General features: G+C 35.2%; 1 protein-coding gene across 1 annotated transcript in view; it reads left to right on the forward strand.

Annotated features, from left to right (window-relative positions):
* Positions 1-20,374, forward strand: part of CFAP47 (cilia and flagella associated protein 47) — a 307,856-nt gene that overhangs the window by 181,846 nt on the left and 105,636 nt on the right. The window contains exons 43-49 of the mRNA XM_053578992.1: positions 2,760-2,889; positions 3,669-3,880; positions 6,002-6,176; positions 14,601-14,791; positions 16,225-16,368; positions 16,926-17,103; positions 19,780-19,887. Coding sequence (XP_053434967.1) covers positions 2,760-2,889; positions 3,669-3,880; positions 6,002-6,176; positions 14,601-14,791; positions 16,225-16,368; positions 16,926-17,103; positions 19,780-19,887 — 1,138 coding nt within the window. The remainder of the gene's footprint in view (positions 1-2,759; positions 2,890-3,668; positions 3,881-6,001; positions 6,177-14,600; positions 14,792-16,224; positions 16,369-16,925; positions 17,104-19,779; positions 19,888-20,374) is intronic.

Below are 20,374 nucleotides of genomic sequence, written 5' to 3' on the forward strand. Positions count from 1 at the left end.
TACTCAGTAAACCTTTCTCTTTCCCAGCAAACTTTGTTTCATGCTTGCCTTAAAAAATAATTCTTATACAAAAGAATCATAATGTGAGGAGATTTATTTTGGTTTACTGTTCATACAATTGTAAAGATAAAACTACAATAAATCTCTCCTGTACCCTTCACCCAGCTACAATGTTGCATAGCCAAAAATATTTCATGACTATAATGAAGCAAAAATCAATCATCACAACTTTATTCATAAATAATTTAGTATTTCTTCAAGAAAGACTCCCTTTCTTGACACGTCCAATGATACCATTATTGCTAAAAAGTTTATAAATTTTTCTTTATATCATCAATCATCTAGGCAGTGTTCAAATTTCCCTAATTTATATGTTTATTTTCTGTCATTTCATTTTGCATTTCTTTGTTTGAATTAGGATCTAACATACAATCCTTGTGATTGTATGATATGTCTTTTGAGACTTCTCTGTAATTATTTTTCTTTCAAACTCTAGATCTGTGTTTTTCAACCTTTTTTTTTTTTTGTTATCTCACTATATGCTTGAACTTATAGTTAAACTTCCATGGCACATGTATATTATGTTGATTTTTTAAAAAAAGAGTAAAAAAAGTAATATGCTTGCTATGCTTTTGTTACCTGATGAAAAGGGTCTGGCTGCCTGTCACTGTCTGCCAATATGCAGAGCTGGGGATAGGTCCACCAAACTTTGTCAGAGGGCTGGCAATTCTGGACAACAGTGAGAGTGGCTTCTCCATTTCCACAATCACAGTTTTATACATACATAATGGTTCAAAGCAAAGACCACATTAACTCTTACTTTAAATAATAAACAGCACAACTCAGTGACCTATTACAACACCTCTAATTCAAAAGACAATGTCCTAAACTAGTCAAAATGGACATCTTTAGGGTGGGAGCTCAATTTACAAAACAATAAAAATGAGAGGCAGGAGGTGAAGGTCACTTAGGGCCTAAAACGACCAGACCAGCTGTGCCCTGCCTGCCCTAGCCTGACAGACTCCATCTTATTCTCACTGCATGTGCTTTCACTTTGAACTTCTTTCTAAAATAATTTAATTAATGATCTTTAAAATTTTCACTGCATGCCTAAGATCCTCTCACGGTACACCAGTGTGCCATAGCACCCCAGTTGAAAATCTCCACTCTAGATCCTTAAAATAAAGGTATTGATCATCTCATTTTACAGAGGAGAAAAGTGGAACTCAGAGATTTTATAAACTTGCCGGAGGCTTAGTAGCTCATAAATGGCAGTATCAATTGAAACCAGGCATGCTTACCTCTATTAGTCTTTCTTTCACTCTACCATATTGCTGGCCTTGCATTGTTCCCACTTTTATTTTGTATTCTTGTTTAGCTTGTTGACTAAAAGAAAGAAACTGGAGGCAAAATCAATATGAAGGGTTGATTTGAGTGAGCCAAGGGTGAGAACCCCTGCCCAGAACACACTTCCAACTTCCCTTTGTAACAGAGGGAATGACCTGGGAAAAAAATGGGCAAAACTGTTTCGTCTGTTTAAAGCCTCCCCAACTCTTTGGAAACTGGGGCCTGCATCCTTACCTCAGGCCATGCTTCAGAGGGGCAGGGCAATGTCTATTGCTTTTTATGCTATAGGAAATGGTTCAGCTGAACTGTCAAGATGGAGATGGAGGCCAGGATCCTGGGCCTCCCGGGAGGGTGGAGGTCCTGGCCTTGTCTTGAGCAGAGATGAGAAGATTAGAATCATTAACTGTTGTTGAACTACAATAGGCCCTCCTTTTCTTTTAAAGATTTGTTTTTCTGCTTATGTTCAGGAAATTTGGTATTTTGAGAGGAATATTCTGACATTTTTTCCTGTTTTTCCAGCAAAGTAATACATTTCCCTTTCCTTCTTATCAAACCACTTGTTCGCTTCTTCTGATGCAGCCTCAAGAGCAAGTGCTAAGCAAACTTTCCAATACTTTTGGGACTGCTGCATGCAGCCTTTGTAACAAGCAGGTTTCTTAAGACAACAGGGGACAAACTGGGGAATGATACAAAGTAGTTTGACAGGAATTCTCACTTTTTTCCAGAAATAACATTGGTTACTGATTGGCTACACATTGTTGAACCATGGCTTATGAGTTATGGTGTCCAGCATATGGCATTTTATGGTGACTTGGCATCAGTTAGAGCCCACATATCAAGTGGTTTCAATTATTTAGCTCAAGGGGAGAGTGAGACAAAGCTATTATTACATGCTGTCACATTTCAATGCTTTTCTGGACCTGATAATTAAAGAGAACTCATATTCCTCAGATAAAAAGTTTATTTTCATTCCCAAACCCTTTTTTACTTCCTGCATAATCATTTGTTCTAAGAGATTTTCAATCCTATATATACTAATTTTGCATTTTAAAATATAGACTCTTGGAGACTAAAATGCCCTATAAGAATGATGTCACTCCCTTTAACAGTAAGTTACAGTATCAAGGAAATGTTTTCATTGTTTATTTGTTCAGTTCAAGATAGAAATTTTACAAGGACATTTGTAGCAACAAAGAACAACTGCTGTCTGTGCTGTCCTGAGACCTTAATCCTTGTGTTCTGGTTGCATGCTATGTTTGAATAGGACTTTTGCCACCCATTGAGAGCCTATTTTGCTTAGAAACACGCAATGCCCGGCAGTTATTATAGTATGCAGATTTTCCTCATAGCACAAAGACTTATCATATTTTATGAGCTTTTAAAATTTAATATTATGTGTGCTTGTGTTTTAGATTGGAGAATTAATATATGCTGTGGAAGGAAAAGGAATGATTCCTTTACCATCTAGCTTTTTCCCGAAAGAACCATCTTCAAGTTCAGTTGACTACAATACTACTCCAGATGAAGGTAGAGGATACATGTGTTTTATTTCATGTTTAATGTTAAAGGATGAGGATATTTCTCATATAGTTACCTAAGCTCCCTCTTAGCAAGTTTCTCCAGCAAATAGTTAGATTTAAAATTTTCCCATTTCAACGTTATGTCAGTACCCAGGAAATGCATTTCTAGCACTATTTTGCCAATTAAAAATAAATTAATGGTGATTTTCTCTTAAATTTTCCTTATCAGTCTTCAGATAAATATCAGAATTTGGCACACAGAATATTCTATTTAGCAAAATTTTTCATTTCTCAAATAATTTGGAAATTATCACACTCACAACAATATACATATTGTTATATAACCTGGAGTTTTACCCTGGCCTTTAATTCTTGATTATTGACTTTTAAAGAATGAGGCACTAAAATGTGAAGTTGTTCATGAGAGAAAATGGCAGTTCCTGATAGTCCTTGACAGGGGTCTTCTTAAAAAAAATGTTCATTTCTGCTCCTGCCTTCTGATCATTGATAAGTCACTGAAATTATGAGTATGTTGATGATGTTTCTATAAAAGAAGCATTTGACTAGGACTCTTCTTAGAGAATACCAGTAAAATATCTTTTATTCCTGAATCACTGAGTTAGAACTAATAGAAAAGTGCTATCCATTTATTTTTACTCTGTTTAATGAAGGCCATAACTGCGGTTTAATATTCCAAACCTCCCAAGTTCATTCTGGATAACAATGTCAAGGGCATGAATGTTGATTGCATTCATGAATACATATATATTTTTTTATTTTCCCTAGAGCTAAATAAGGAAGATCCAGTTCTGTATTTGAAATGTGATATCCGTCAAATCTTGGATGTGGAACTTAAATTTCCGCTAACAAATGAAGCTAAGGAAAAGGCTTTGGCGTTTGCTGCACAGCAGCAGATGTCAGATATTGAGTATGAACGAAGGTTGATCACAGGCACTCTGGAGAGCAGTAGTGTCCGTGTGGCCATTGCACTTCTTGGGCTGAGCAGGATTGAGGTAAGAATGGAGAACAAATGGTGCATGGAAATTACTCTCTATTAAAAAATATACAGGGCTGTTACTACTGTAGCATTCTACCTAGAAAAATAATGAATATTGTTTCCCCCCAGGAAAATAGCTCAGTTGACTTTTTCTTTTTTTAACTTCATTAAATAATAAATCTGAACAAAGCATTCTACTATGTAATTTGAGGCATTATAGTGTAGTTATTAATTCATTGTAGTTACACATTAGAATGCCCTGGAGAACTTAAAATAGTGCCAGTACACAGACCTACTCCAGAACTGTTAAATATGAATCTGTGGCAGTGAGTAAGTGGGAAAATGTTGTGGAAGTTGCCTAGGATATTGTGTCATGTACCTAGGAGGGTCAACTCTGATGTCTGATTACTGAAAATCCAGTTCTAAACTGTCTTTCCATGTGACTGTGGGCTGGTCACTTCCTCCTCAAGTCTCATTTTTGTAGTTTTCATATAGAGGTGTTGGTAATTTATGAAAATTTAGATAATTATGTAAAATGCTTAGCATATTTCCTGGTATATGATAAGTACTCTATGCATGGTAATGTGGTTATTATTATGACTATTATTACTACTACTATATGCTCTATTATTATATCTTAAAATAGGGTACAATCATTTTTATGTATTTTATGTATTTAGAATTAGCAATCTGAATGAAGAAACAGTTTGTCAGAATACTATAATCAACCCAGCCTAACCACAGATTTCTAACAATTTAATGATGGCATTTTAAAGATGACCTGAGTTTTTTTTCTTTTTTTTTTTTTTTTTTTTTTTGCTGGGGCTAGGTTTGAACCCGCCACCTCCGGCATATGGGACCGGCGCCCTACTCCTTGAGCCATAGGTGCCGCCCGATGACCTGAGTTTTTAAGCTCTGATTGGCTCAAAAATATTAAAGCCTGAGGACCTACACTGTGCTTCTAAGAACCTGACATTTCTTCCACTCAAACTAAACTGCTTCTTACTTCTGCTACAGAACAATGCATTTGGGAAGGTTTATGTTCAACTTTCAGTACACTATTACAATAGAAATTCCAATGTGTGGCCATTTCTCAGCACTCTCACTCTCTTGCTCACCCCTTCTTTCAGGTTTCACTCTTTCTCTCTACTTCTTTTTCCTTTTAAATTGTTTTTTTCATTACTATCTGTTGCCAAAACATTTTATTTAAATAAAAAAAATGGTTGAGGGAGGCAGATTTTGTCCATTTGTATGCAAATGTGTAGTTTCTCCCTCTTCCTTCAGCTTTCTCCTTGGAATTCAGCACACTTTTTGTGTTTATTATGGCACTTAATGAATTGTTTTGTATTATATTTACTTTTATATTTGTCTGTTTCTTCATTCAGATTGCTAATTCTAAAGCATTTTTCTTAACGTGAATTCGTCTATCCCTGGACATTTGATTCATGATTTGTACCCTGTCATTGCTTAATTGAATTTAAAAAGTGCCTTAAATATACCATTTTTAAACTGCTTCACTTTAACTTAGAGATCTGAGTTTATCTTAAGTATTTTATTTTTGGAAGGACAGCATTGAACTAGATTGTGTCTAAAGGATCACATACATGGATGTGAATCATTATACTCACATTATGTGAGCAATGTTCATGAAACTAAAAATATCAAACATTGTTATGAAGAGTTTATGGACATCTGTGGAGGACTAGGGCCTAGTTGTTTTTATAAAGCCACAAAATTGTCATTAGTAAAAGAAAGAGACTCACTCTGTATACATATATGTATGATGTATCTGATGGGTAGATGTGGAGGAGCACAGGTTTGAACTGAAGGAGGGAAGTGATTTTTCAAAGCTGATCACTAGTGGAATGGTTTCCTCCTAGAGGCAATGAATTCCTCAACACTGCAAGCATTAGTGCTGGAGACATGGGCCATCTCTTAATAAAGGAGGACTCTACTGGTCCTGTAACTGTACATGTAATATCTCCCACCAATTAATTAAAAATAACAAAATGAACAAATTCAGTCCCTTGCTAGATTTTTCCCCACTTGTTTAGTCTAAATAAATAATGTTGTCTTTTGTGTTCCAGAGCTAAATGTTAGAAGAAATTACCATTTCAATTTTATTATTTGTTTGCAGTCGCTTATGCTCTTTAATACCTCCAAGATGAAGAAGCCTAAGTCTATTTCATACACTACTGAAGTAAGTCTTCCGGAACACTTCAACATTCCCAAGAAAATTTACATCCCTCAGGTTCAAGAACCACAATCTAAGTTGACTAAATCTCAAGGAACTAAAACTGCAAAATACTCAGGTAATCAATAATGTGAGGATTGAAATATTTAGAAGCAAGAATGAATTACTCTTTTACTCATGAGGTGTTCATAATATAATTAAGTAGAGTTTCAGCTCCGTGAATACAAATTAATGAATGATATTTTGGATTATGAAAAACCAACATATTATATCACGGTAATCTACATTTTGTACTGAAGTTGAATGCTAAATCACTGATGCTGAAATTTGCAGACCTGTCTTTCTTAAAAAGTAACAATCTCTTAAAGACAATAAATGCACTTTGTGGAAGGTCAATTCTTGCTTTGAGAAGAACTTGGTTACAGAATTTGTGCTGGAGTTGAGTCTAACACTGGTTCTAAAGAACAAGATGGTTGTCAATGGTAAGAGCCTGTCAGAGGGGAACAGTGTCTCACTTACAAGTAATTTATTTTTGATCTGGACCAGGGTCTTTATTTGTTGAGTAGTGTACTTAAGTTTGGTACTCCTGGTACCCTTTTATTCTGTTGCTGTGATCAAGAAAGTGCAATCCAAATTTAATATGAATATTGATACATTAACAAATACAAGTGGTAAGCTGTAAACAATGTGACTACATATTTTTAACTATTCAAAATTACCTTTATTTTTATTTCATTTTCTTTCAAGCTGTTGGGTAATAGTAGAAATGCAATGTTTCATGAGGGTTATTCCTAGGATGTTCAATATCTCTAGCATCATGGATTCTAAATTATGCCTTTGCTGAATTTGGTTTTGTTGAATTCTCATTTGTTAGTCTCCTATAGATTTGTGTTAACTTTAATAAATTTTTAACTCTAAAAGGGTAATTACAAATTAAGACGGAGTAATCTGTTTACCTTACTAAGAGAGCTGAGTTCCAGACTAAAATGTTAAGTGGCCATTGCATGTAACAAGGATTTAAATGATAGATCTGAGCTAGGGCAACAAGGATGATGGATCCTGTGGTGAACTGGAGAGTAGATGCCTTGCCTATACATTTACATTCCAAAAAATAAAAATAAAAATAAAATCCTGAGACAGCCAGACAAATGTGAGGGAATATTTGGCTTAAGAGCAGTCAGTTTGAGACTCTTCAGTGTAAGTTATTGCCTTGCCTTCTTTTTTATTTTTACTAACTCCAAGTTTTCAATGTGCTATTAAAATTTTAAATGAATAATTTATGCTTTTTTTTTTTTTCTTTTTGAGACAGAATCTCACTCTGTCACCCTGGGTAGAATGCAACCCTTAAACTCTTGGGCTCAAGCAATCATCTTGCCTCAGCCTCCCAAGTAGCTGGGACTACAGGCGTGCACCACCAGGCCTGGCTAGTTTCTCTATTTTTATTAGAGACGAGGGTGGAGGCGTGTCTCTCCCTTGCTCAGGCTGGTCTTTTATAATTATAATGCCAATGCTTTTTTTTATTTGTAAAAATCAAATTTGTGCCTGGAGTTTCTTGCTTTCAAATAGAGCTCTTTCTTTAGTATCCCTTCAGGGATGTGTATGCTTGCCTCAAAATCTCTCAGTTTTTATCTTGGAAACTACTTTCAGTTTTGGAGGGTATAATTGCATTGCTTGAGATCAAGAGTAGGAGACCAGCCTGAGCAAGGGAGAGACACGCCTCCACCCTCGTCTCTATATTGCATTTTTGGTTGGGAAGATATTTTTCTTTGGCATTCTGAATATGTTACCAAACTGCCTTCTGATCTTTATTGTCTATGATGAAAACTCAGCTGTTAATCTTACTAGAGGGAAGGTTCTTATAAATGATAAATCATTTTACTTTTGATAACTTTAAAGATAGTCTCATTTTCTTTGCCTTTCAGTGTTCTTAGTATGATGTGTTTGTGGGATATCCCTGTATTCATCCTACTTGAGCTTCCTGGGTGTGTAAATTAAAGTTTTTCAATAAATTTGAGATGTTTTCAGGCATTATTTCTTAGAACATTTTCTGCTCTTATTTTCTCTCCACTCTTTCTGGTGCTCCCATTATGTATATGTCTGCATGCTTAATGACAGGCCAATTCTTTCTAAGGATTTCTTTATTTTTCTTCATTTTCTCTTCCTCTCTGTCTTTTTGGCTGTATAGACATGCTCTATCTTTAAGTTCTCTAATTCTTCTGCAAGTTCCAATCTATTCTTGTGCCCCTCCAGGGAATTATTCATTTTAGTTATTGTACATTTCATTTTGTTTTATGATTATTGATATTGCTATTTGAGGGAGCAAATGTGGAGGGACATCATACTTTGCTTTTTAAATTATAGCTTTCTTGGGTGGCTTCTGTGGCTCAAAGGAGTAGGGCGCTGGTCTTATATGCCAGAGGTGGCAGGTTCAAACCCAGCCTCGGCCAAAAACCACAAAAAATAAATAAATAAATTATAGCTTTCTTAAGATTTTTGGATGAAAAGTAATGGCTACTTTGAAGTCTTTTTTCGTATCAAATAGAAAATTTAGCCACTTTCCCAGGAAGTTTCCATTGCCTGATTTTACTTTTCTTGTGGATGGTTAGTAATTTCTTTGTTTTTTTCCTCCTATGTTGTCTTTTGTTATAACTGATATTTTTGATACTATACTGTAGCAACTTTCAGTATTAATCTACCACTCCAAGGCTTGTGATCATTGTTACTGTATTCTTTTAAACATAGTGATCTAAGGGCTAAAATAAATTTGAACACTTAGTGAATCAATCTGCCAGAACTTCAAAATCAACTCTGTTCAAAAAAATTTTACTTTTAATACATACTATTAGAGAAAACTTATGGTATTCAGAAATGGAAATGCAAAACACAATGTTCAGTTGCCGTCAGCAATCCTTTGCTTCCTTCCCTACGGAAGGTTAATTAGAAAGTGAAATCTTATTCTGTTGAAATTTCTTTGGGAAACTTTTATCTTCTTAGAAAAAAATACATACATAAATGACAACTTACTGTTTAAAATAGTTACAATTTTGGTAAGCTAGAGAGTCTTAATAGGCCTTCTTCTAATTTTCTATTATATGATCCATGAAGACATACAGTAATTTAAAAATTCAGCAGCAATGGATAAGAAAGATAACAACTAGACATTTACATGTATCCTATAAGGAATTACTATTACTGAGTTTACGTGGCCAGATTGAAAAACACCTTTAATAGTGTACACAGTCTGAAGCCAAATCAAAGTGTGTTTCAGGTATAAAAAGGAAACAAGACAGCCCTATGATCTTTTTCCTCAGAAATGTATCTACACCTACCCTAAAAATGGAAAACCCACTCCTTATTGCATACCTCCTGGCACATAGTAGATGTTCAAAAGTATTTTTCAAATGAATGCAGGTATGTGAAATTCTTTCTAAGGTGACCAGCATCTTGTTTTGCTTATTGATCTTGTGCTCTATTAAAAACTTCTCTGTTTGCATCCCTCCTGCAAAAACAAAGCCCCTGGACTTAAAATGACTGCATCTATTGGGAAAATGTGGAGGGACATCACCCTATCAAGGATGTATAGAATCTCATATATTGATCTGATGGTGGTAGTGATGACAGAAATAGGAAGAGTCCAAGGGACTTGTTGTACATGTTATTGGTGGCACGGGAGTTTATCAATTCTAGGTTGAACATCTCTAATCTGAAATGTTATAAATACAAACCTTTTGGACGTCTGACATGATGCCACAAGTAGAAAAGTTCACACCTGAACTCATGCAATGGGTCATGGTAAAACACAAAACTTTGTTTCATGCAGAAAATTATTAAAAGATATTGTGTAAACTTGCTTTCATATGATACATATAAGGTGTATATGAAACATATATGACTTTATTGTTTATACTTGGGTTCCATTCCCAAGATATCTCATTGTGTATGTGCAAATATTCCTAAATATTAAAAAAAATCCAAAATTTGAAGCACAGCTAGTCGTAAGCATTTTAGATAATGGATATTCAACCGGTAACAGAAAGAGATTCCTAAGATGTAAATCTCTCTCTAGGTTATTAGAAAACTACCAGGGGATGGAAGAAAATACCCTACCTACATTTAATAGGTGGGTGCTTGTGTGATACAGGAAATTGGCCAATGGCTAGGCATTAAGCTACTTCCACATTTAGATCTAAAAGATCATTGCAAAATGAAGGGGGAATAAGATTTTGTACACATGACCTCCATGAAAGATAAATCTGTTCTATTTCTAGAAGAAAATGAGAATAAGAAAAAGCAGAAATAAATTTTTACAATACCAGATAACGAGAGAATGACACCCAAGGTCACACATCGGTGGGGTAGAGTGAAATAATAGAATGGCAAAAACAAGAAATTCTGAAAGCCAATGAGAGAAAAAAGCAGATCACTGTAAAGAAGCAAAAATTATAGTGATGGCAGAATTATAGTGTTCTTAGAAGCCTAGAACTGTATATTTTAGTAAACTGTCATTCAAGAATAAGGGTAAAATAAAAGCATTTTAATCCAACAGTGAAATTGAGACAGTTTAAAACTCAGATATAATGCTAAAGGAACAAATGAAAGATCTACTTACATTAATAGCTGAAGGAAATTGAATTTGGAAAAAAAATTGGTATCCAAGAACAATGGTTATTTAAATAATCAAATGTGGTTACTTGCCACACGGATTTGGCTAAACAAATAATCAAAATGAATAATTCACATGTTGTAAAAACAGAGTGAGCTCAATTACTACACGACTAGGTTTGAACCATTTTAAAACATTTTTAGGGGCCAAGGGAAAAGTTTCCCCTTTGCCCTTTGAAGGTTCACTGAAAAATCAACTCACAAAAGTCAGATTAATTGGAAAAAAGGCATAGAATTTATTAACGTGTTTGGAAGAAAATCACAGAGTGATTACACCCACTCAACAAAGTTCAGAAGCTTATATACCATCTTGAGTTTGCAGAAAGAATGGAGGTGTAGATCCTGGCAAAATGGATAATGGAAGCCAATCAGGTTACACAAAGGTGGAGAAGAATTCTGTTCAGGGGCAATAAATGATTACTAGGGAGAATAAAATGATCCGGATCCTGGAACAGAGATTAAGTTGTCAACAGTTCTGTTTGGCATTTGAATGAGCTTGAGAGGCAGACATTATTTTTCTTGTTGGCAGTCCAGACCTTCAACAGAGAAAGGAAATTGAGAGAGCAACTTCATCCTCTGCTTTTGGAGAGACAAAAGACTGAGAAACAATGGGAGAGGGGGAAGTTAAAGAAACATTGAGCGTTCTTGTTCAGTTCAGCATGCCAAAGTGCAATATTTTGGAGTTTGTGAACTCCAGAATTTTTTTATGTGACCTATGAATGTTGAAAAATTGGGGGCAACCAAAACATATAGAGATTGGTAATCCAAATAATGTGACTGAGGCAAGAGTCATAATACGTTGATGTTTATTAAGCCAGAGTTTGAGGGAAAGCCCTGGGAAAGCACAAACCCCAGAAGCATCTCTGACTTGTGCTTTCCAAAGAGGCATTTGGGAAGCCAGTATTTAAAGGGAGAGAGCGTGCAGGAGAAAACAAAGGAGAGGGCAGGCAGTCTGACAGAAGGTTACATCCTTGTGAAGTTCTAATTAATGCCTAGTAAATGTACATTTCACATAAGATATGATCAATCCTTTGAAAAAAGAGGGAGTAGAGGAAAAAGTCAACTATGGAGCCATCTCAGGGTAGGCAGAGGAGTAATTAATCACATCTTGTCTGTGCTTTCCATTTGTAGAGATAAGCTGTAGTCCACATTGTCAGTGTGAGACAACAGAATTTATGCTTAAGCATTTAATTAGGTTGCAACCTTAAGGTTCTCGTTGGGATTTCTTTTACGGGGGGCTACGCCTCTTGAAAGGTGTAGGAGCTAACAAAGAATTTCCTTGCAAGTAATTTTGGAGAATGGCCATCTGGACAAGCAAAGGACCTCTGGTATTGTGGCAACTTGTCTTATGCACAACGTTATGACACAGGGTTGTGAAATCACAGCTATCAATTTGGAAAAATGTGTCAGGGCTGCATGACTCAGTTCTTCCTTTGGCATTATGAGTTTGAGGGTCCTGAGATTTTTAACTGAAGTCCATTTGATTCCACACTAATAATGTTGATTACAAATTTATCTTCTCGAGCGCAAAACAGCCTCCAGACAGGATTAAACATTCCTCCACCTTCCTGGGGATAGCTACAAAATTTGATGCTTCCTTCACTCTTCTTTCCTCTCCTAACATTTGCCTTACCTTCTGTAAAATATAGATTTCCTGGGCCTCACAAGAATGGAACCATTTATCTCACTGACCATTTCGTCCTTTTTTTTTTTTTTTTTCCGTATGGCCTTTCCCCTTAAAACCTGAGTTCTCAAATCCTTCCTTGGAAAAACAGTAACAGACATATCTGTGGGTTGTATTTTTCCAAGGCATGTCCTCAAACTTTCCCACAATAAACTTTCATTGACTGAGATCTTAGCCTTAGTCACTTACTTTGGATTGTCAGAATGTATAATTTTTAAAGAAGTAGAGGTGTAAAGGAAATTTTTAAAAACTTGATGAATTCAATAGAATACAAAAATAAAGAGTAACTGAAGAAAGGATGTGGTAAAGTTAGGCACAAAATGAGCTGTTAAACACAAACTTATTATTAATCACAACAAATATAAACAGACTAAACTGCAAAAAGTGATCTTTTCATAATGGAAAGTAAATTGAAGCTTTAAGCTGTTTCCCAAATTACCTGGTAAACTATCCAAAATATTGTACCTTCTGGGTATATGCCCAGTAGAGGGATTACAGGATTGAATGGCAGATCTATTTTTAGATCTCTAAGTGTTCTCCATATCTCTTTCCAAAAGGAATGTATTAATTTGCATTCCCACCAGCAGTGCAAAAGTGTTCCCTTTTCTCCACATCCACGCCAACATCATTGGTCTTGGGATTTTGTGATGTAGGCTAGTCTCACTGGAGTTAGATGATATCTCAAAGTAGTTTTGATTTGCATTTCTCTGATGATTAAAGATGATGAGCATTTTTTCATATGTCTGAAGGCCGTGCGCCTGTCTTCTTCAGGGAAGTTTCTCTTCAAGTCCCTTGCCCAGCCTGTGATGGGATCCCTTGTTCTTTTCTTGCTAATGCGTTTGAGTTCTCTGTGGATTCTGGTTATTAAACCTTTGTCGGAGACATAACCTGCAAATATCTTTCCCCATTCTGAGGGCTGTTTGCTTGCTTTACTTACTTTGTTCTTGGCTGTGCAGAAGCTTTTTAGTTTGATCAAGTCCCAATAGTGTATTTTTGAAGCAGCTTCAATTGCCCAGGGAGTCCTTCTCATAAAAAACTCGCCCAGCCCAATTTCTTCAAGGGTTTTCCCTGCACTCTCTTCAGAATATTTATTGCAGCCCTATTCATAATTGCTAAGTCATGGAAAAAGCCCAAGTGCCCATCGATCCACAAATGGATTAATAAATTGTGGTATATGTACACCATGGAATATTATGCAGCCTTAAAAAACGATGGAGACTTTACCTCTTTCATGTTTACATGGATGGAGCTGGAACATATTCTTCTTAGTAAAGTGTCTCAAGAATGGAAGAAAAAGTACCCAATGTACTCACCCTTATTATGAAACTAATGTAGGACCTTCACATGAAAGCTATAACCTAGTTACAACCTAAGAATAGGGAGAAGGGGGAAAGGGAGGGGAGGGAGGGGGGAGGTAGGTGGAGGGAGGAGGATTAATGGGATTACACCTGCGGTGCATCTTACAAGGGTATATGTGAATCCTAGTAAATGTGGAATGTAAAGGTCTTAGTAAAATAACCAAGAAAATGCCACAAAAGCTATGTTAACTAGTGTGATGAAAATGTGTCAAACGGTCTATGAACCAAGTGTATGGTGCCCCACGATCATACTAATGTACACAGCTGTGATTTAATAAAAAAAAATAAAAAACTATTGTAACAAGTATTTACTAGTCAAAAAATAGCTGACATAGATATATTTCTACTAAAAATAGAAAAACAGGCAAACACAATAGTCCCAGCTACTAGGGAGTCTGAGGCAGGAGGATCACTTGAACCCATGAGATTGAGGAGTTTAAGGTTTCTGTGTGCTAGGCTGGTAAGGTGTTTTAATTTTCAGCTGAGGTCTGAAAAGTCCCTTGACCAACCTTCTAATCATTCTTCTTATCCTGATCAGTCAACCAAGGTGGTACAGTTGCAAGCCAGTGATATCTTTCACAGCATGGTGTCCTGAGTCACTTTATGGATCAGACCTTCCTCTGTCCTATGTTAAGATACACTCTGTCATTGGTAAATAAACATGCATGGGAAACCCTGGAGACTTAAAGGTGTTGTGTTACTTCAGTGAAACCTAATATAATCTAGGTTATACAATATAATTTAATACAATACTAAATATTGCTGTCCAAGATGAATTTTAAGATTTATCACATTTTAAATGATTGAACTACCTTTTAAATCATTTTGATGGCTGCAGATGGATTTGTTCCAGTTCCGCTGAGATTTGCTCCGCTTACCCCTGGACGCTACCCATGTAAAATTTTAATGACATCGAAGTATGATGTGCGTGTCTATCAGATTGAAGGTGTGGTGAATGAAGAACATCCAGAGGCCTCATTCGAATTTGAAACACCAGCGTTTGAATGCCTTACCCAGAATATTCCAATAGTATGTATAAAATTGGAGAGGTTACTCTTCTTCATTCCCATTGCTACTCCTTCAATTTAAAGTCCTCCAAACCTCTAATCTTGAGCTATTACAGATTTATAATTATATTATCTGTTGTCAATTATTTCTGCACATTGATGCCAGAGTTTCTTCCTGAATACAGATGCTATCATCTTATTTGCCTGATTAATTGCTTCTGTTGGATCTCTTTGTTTAAAAAAATGAATTCCAAAGTCTTTAACTTACTAGATTCCTTAGTCAAAACCTATGCCTCTTGTCTTCAACAGAGTTATGAACTCTCAAATCACTGTATTCCAAATTATTTTGTGATCTAACACCTGCTTAGGATGGGTTTACTGAGAATAATGATGGGCTGTAGCTAACTGGGCTATCTTAGTCAAAGAACCAATATAGCATGGAAGAAGGTGATGTCATTATAAGGACCTTTGGATTTTTAAAATGGCAAATTGATTTTGTTTGTTTATTTACTTGTTCAATTATCAAAGACATGACAAAAGTCATCTTGAAGCACAAAAATCTGTTGCTATGAGATTTGAAATTGTTGCAGTCTGAGCAATTTACCAAGTAGAACACCCATTATTTCCTCTAATTAGGAGGAACGCATGTCTTGCAAGGCCATTTTGTTATTTTTAACAGTCATTTATATGTCAAAATGTTGGGAAAGACTTCTCATGACCCTGCCATTTTGGGAGACAGCTAGTGAGAGAAAGCAGGCCAGAAAGCAAACTGCATGATCACAGCAACCCTCTCCCCACACTCCCAGAATGCTTCAAGGCCAGTGTTCCTGGGAAACATCAGAACAAGCAGGCTCCTACCCTGGTTCTGGCTGACACTAGAGATAAGGCCCTGGAAAGAAGACTAACCCTTCTGCAGAAGGAAGTAATTCTCAGATCAGTCTCTGAAGCAATAATCACTCACTCTGCAGAAAAAGATGATTTCCCTCACCTCTCATAAGCCCCTACCACATTTCAACTATACTAACAGAAGCTTTGTAGAACTATGTGAGAGCGAGCTAACTCCTGCGTAGGCTCCACTCTACTCTTTTCTAATAAAGCCTTTCCTTAATCCCTGGACTGGCCTCCTCTCCTCCTTATGGACCCTCACCCCAGCTCTACCCCTAAACCTGTCATAAACAAAGAAACATTTCTCTGGATATCAAACAATCCTTGAATAGACATATTAAACAATGTTCCTGTGTGACATAGAAAGAATATATAGTCATCCTTGTGCCTTGTGTTCACATTTTTGATAGTCTCTCTTAAAAATTATGCCTTCCAAATGGTGATTTTTAAGAAAAGCAATAAAAATATAATATGCATTTTTATTAAAATTATCAAGAATTAATATTAAAAACTTCATCAACATCATCATTGATGTCTTTGTACCTTTCCACCCCTCTCCCCATACTTTAGGAAAATAAAACAAAGAAGGAATGGAAATGTCGTGTTACTATCGAGGGGGAATGGTTTTATGGACCACTGATTTTGTGTGTTGGGCCAGGTGAAACAGCGCAGTATCCTCTCACATTCAAACCTATTTTTGAATGCGAGGTTGTGGTAAGAAGTCATTGATTTTTTTCCCCCATATTAACATGTCAATGAATTAATGTATTAACATATATTTTTATTTTCTGTGAATTTGATTGCTTTTTGCTTGAAACTTTAGTTTTTTTAACTTTAGGGGTAAATATACTGGAAATTGCAACACAATTGTCTGTGAATACTTATATCCAGGTTATTTTTACACAACATGCTGAACAAAGTAAAACTCACTGTTTCCTTTGTTCTTACTCATTAGGGAAATTGGTACATTAGAAAAAAATATTTTTAGACAATACTTCTTTGACAAGGAAGTAAACACAAATATAATTGCTATGTATGAGGATGCCTACATAAAAACTGTAATTTAGAGACAGTAAAGAGAAATAAAGAGCTTTTCACTAGAAGTTTACCTTGGTTTGTTCAGCAGAAGCATTTATACGTGAACTGGAAATGGCTAACACACCCTTACAAGGTCATTTGTTTAACCAGACTCAAGATTAATAGGCTAGCAGAGATTGTTTGGCACTGAACTATGACTTCTATAGAGCTGAAATTTGGCTGATTTGTTATAGGGTAAGCTCCTTCTCCAGAATGAAGTAGACGGCATGGAGCATGTGTTTGATATAAAAGGGATTGGAACAAAGCCCCTGGCTTTGGAACACATAATAGTGGAATGCAAGGTCGGAGAAACAACAAATAAACCCATAATGGTGCCTAATCATACAAATACCATCCTAAAGTTTGAGGTAAGTATGCTCTTTTTAGTTTGAAAGTGTTTTCTTCTGAATATACTACTTATTGAATTGAAGTATATGAAATGTAATCATTACATGAAAGTGTTACTGAGTCAGGTGAAGCAATGTCACATAAAGAGATAGTTACAAGTCGAACTTCTATTAATCCAACAACTATTAAATTTCATTTGAATTATAAAGTTAAATTTTACCAGATACATTTTATTTTTAGGTATTAGTACATAATCATACAACGTTAAAATCTACCTATTTGAGTCATGTATTTTTGCTTAAAGAAATTATGCATAATAAAAGGTGTTTTGTCAGATATGTAGGCACAGCAAAATTTCAGAAGTGTATCCTATCATTTACTAATATGAATAATAGTGGAAATGTTAAGAAATGCTTAATTGTTTACATCTTTATTTGTCAGAAAGTTTCTCACTTTGTCCTTCTCACTGGATTTGTTTGAATCAATCCTTAAATAAAATTTTCCACCCTTCACTACTATATTTATCTGAAAAATATCATGTGCCTGCTAAGATCCTCAAAAGACACCTCAAATATCTACCCCTCATAAGTGCATGCATTTAGTTTTAGAGGGAACTGCAGAAGGGTGGAAAGCGTCACCCCGGATAGAATGCCATGGCATCATCATAGCTCACAGTAACCTCTAATTCCTGGGTTCAAGCTGTACTCCCGCCTCAGTTTTTCTATTTTTAGTAGATATGGGGGTCTCAATCTTGCTCAGGCTGCTCTCAAATTCTGAGCTCAAGCAATCCACCTGCCTCTGCCTCCCAGAGTGCTAGGATTATAGGTGTGAACCACTATGTCTCGACCCCTTTGCTTTTTTTCCTAATAGTCTTTAAAAATACATGCCTTGGTTTTCTTCTTTGCTTACTATTTTGCAAATGAAGTAAAAATTCTAAATGAAAATCTCATTTCATTATTCCTAGCGAAAATCCACCAATGTCATCTCCTACCTTTGGAGTCCAAGTCCATACTCCCTGAACTGGCTTTCACTTATTCTATAACTTTTTTCTTTTTATCAGTTCAGCATAATCTTTTGCCACCCCTGACTCCAGTAGCATTTAATCCTTTGTTTGTATACTATATTTCCCATTTCTGCTCTCTGAAACTCTCCCCGTAAGTCTCTGTCTTCTATTTATCTGTGTCTGGGTTACAGGCCACTTTTACTAAGAATCCTTCCCTATTTGCTTAAATCTGAATTAGATGCCTGTCACCTGCTTCCACAGAATATTTTTAACCTGCCCCCTATCATATCTACTACATCATGTTGCTATTATCTGTTTATTATTCCCCCACTAGATCATAACCTATGAGAACAGTGGCAAGTCTGTCTTGCTCACATTTTTATGTACTTAGATCATAGTATTGAGAGAAATAAAGGGGCAGAAATAATTCACAAAGAAATAAAAGCCACAAGTTTGGAGAAAAAACATTGAAACTTTGATCTAATGTCCAAGAAGCTCTACCAACTTAGAGTTAAAAGAGTCAAACAGATCTATATCTAGATACATCACAGTCAAATATTTGAAAGACAAAGAAAAGGACAGAATGATCAAAAACGAGGAGAAAATTGTCCAGTCATGTGGAAGAAATATTTAATAAGATTAATAGATAATTTATCAGAAGAAACTATGAAGGCAGGAAGGGAGCAGTGTTGCATTTTCAAAATACTGAGGACTAAATCCTGTCAACCAAGAAATATGATTTATAAATGACAGCAATAAATACACCCCCAGATAAACAAAAACAGAGAGCATTTGTCCCCAGAAGACTTAGTCTGCAAGAAATACTAAAGGAAATCCTTCAAGTTGAAGTGAAATAACATTAGAAGTTAACTCCAATCTACATGAAGGAAAAGAAAGTACCAATAAAGATAACTATGCAGGGAAATAGAATACACAACCTCAATGGATGTTCTTTATAACTATTTTTTCTTCTATGTCATTTAAAAGAAAAATGAAAAATAGATAATTATACAAATGTCTTTATAGTCCTAAATGTATAAAAATGTAATTGGTCTGAAAACAATAACCCATAGGAGGATTGGAAGGCATGAAACATACTGGAGCAAAGTTATATATGCTATTTAAATTAAGTTACAATTAATCTAATGGATATTATTTTCGAGTAAGAAACTAATTATAGTTCCTAGGACAGCAACTTAGAAAATTACTGATAAATAGAGTAAACAACATTAAAAGGAATTAAAATGGCACAGTAGAAAATATCTAACTCAAAATATGACACGAATGGAAGATTATAAGAGAAAAGGGACATAGGTTATCCAGAAAGCTAATATGAAAATAGTAGATTGACAATTTCTTGTCAGTATTATGTTATAGAAAATTTGATGAAACATTAAGATGAAATATCAGAGCAACACAAAATGAACACTATTCTTTTTGTAAGAATCATTTCCTCTGTTCCATTTTTGCCTAGTTCTCTTCTCACAGAATTTTTTCTACTATGTGTAGGATTTTTCTGGCTTGCTTTGATTTAACAGTGAATAGTCACGATGAAAGTGTTTAATTTAAATGTTAGGTTTTTTTCTATGCTTTATCTTGTTACACTAATTTAATGAGGTGTAACATGCTAAAGCCTAGAAAAACATTTTGTGTGTACATTGTATAATTCTTGCTTTTGAATTCCTTTTTCTAGGTAGCTTCAAATCTCCCAATAGTGTGGGGAAATCCACACATAACCGTAGATCCTGATAATATAGTTCCATATATTCTACATGTGTGCCCTTGGAAGCGTGGCGTAATGAAAGGTATCAAATCCATTATTCAATTTTATTATTTAAATGTAATTATTTACTACTACCACACTAGTATGGAATTATGATGAGAATAAATAAAAATGCAATTTGTATTTCTTCTTTTTAATAAATGGTCCAGAGGGAAGTTTAGTTTTGCATTTCAGTCATTAGCATTCTACATAAACAGCTTTGAGGCATACATTTTATGTCTAATGCTATATTATCTTGGATATTTATTCAAGCATTTGTGGGACAAAGTCCTAGACATAGAAATATTTAATTAAAATTTAAAATTTAATAGATACCTTTAAGTAGTTATACCAATTTATGAACCTATTGCCATTCTATGAGAATGTCTGTTTATAGGATTGTGTGAATAGTTAAAAACAGATACATGCACTTAACTGATATATGAAAAATAAATTAAAATTAAATTAAAATAGATTAAAAGTAGATTAAAGTTCTGGTATATGTGAAGTTTTCTTCATTTATCACTAAT

Source organism: Nycticebus coucang, chromosome X (assembly GCF_027406575.1).
Source record: "Nycticebus coucang isolate mNycCou1 chromosome X, mNycCou1.pri, whole genome shotgun sequence".
In the NCBI taxonomy this organism is placed as follows: domain Eukaryota; kingdom Metazoa; phylum Chordata; class Mammalia; order Primates; family Lorisidae; genus Nycticebus; species Nycticebus coucang.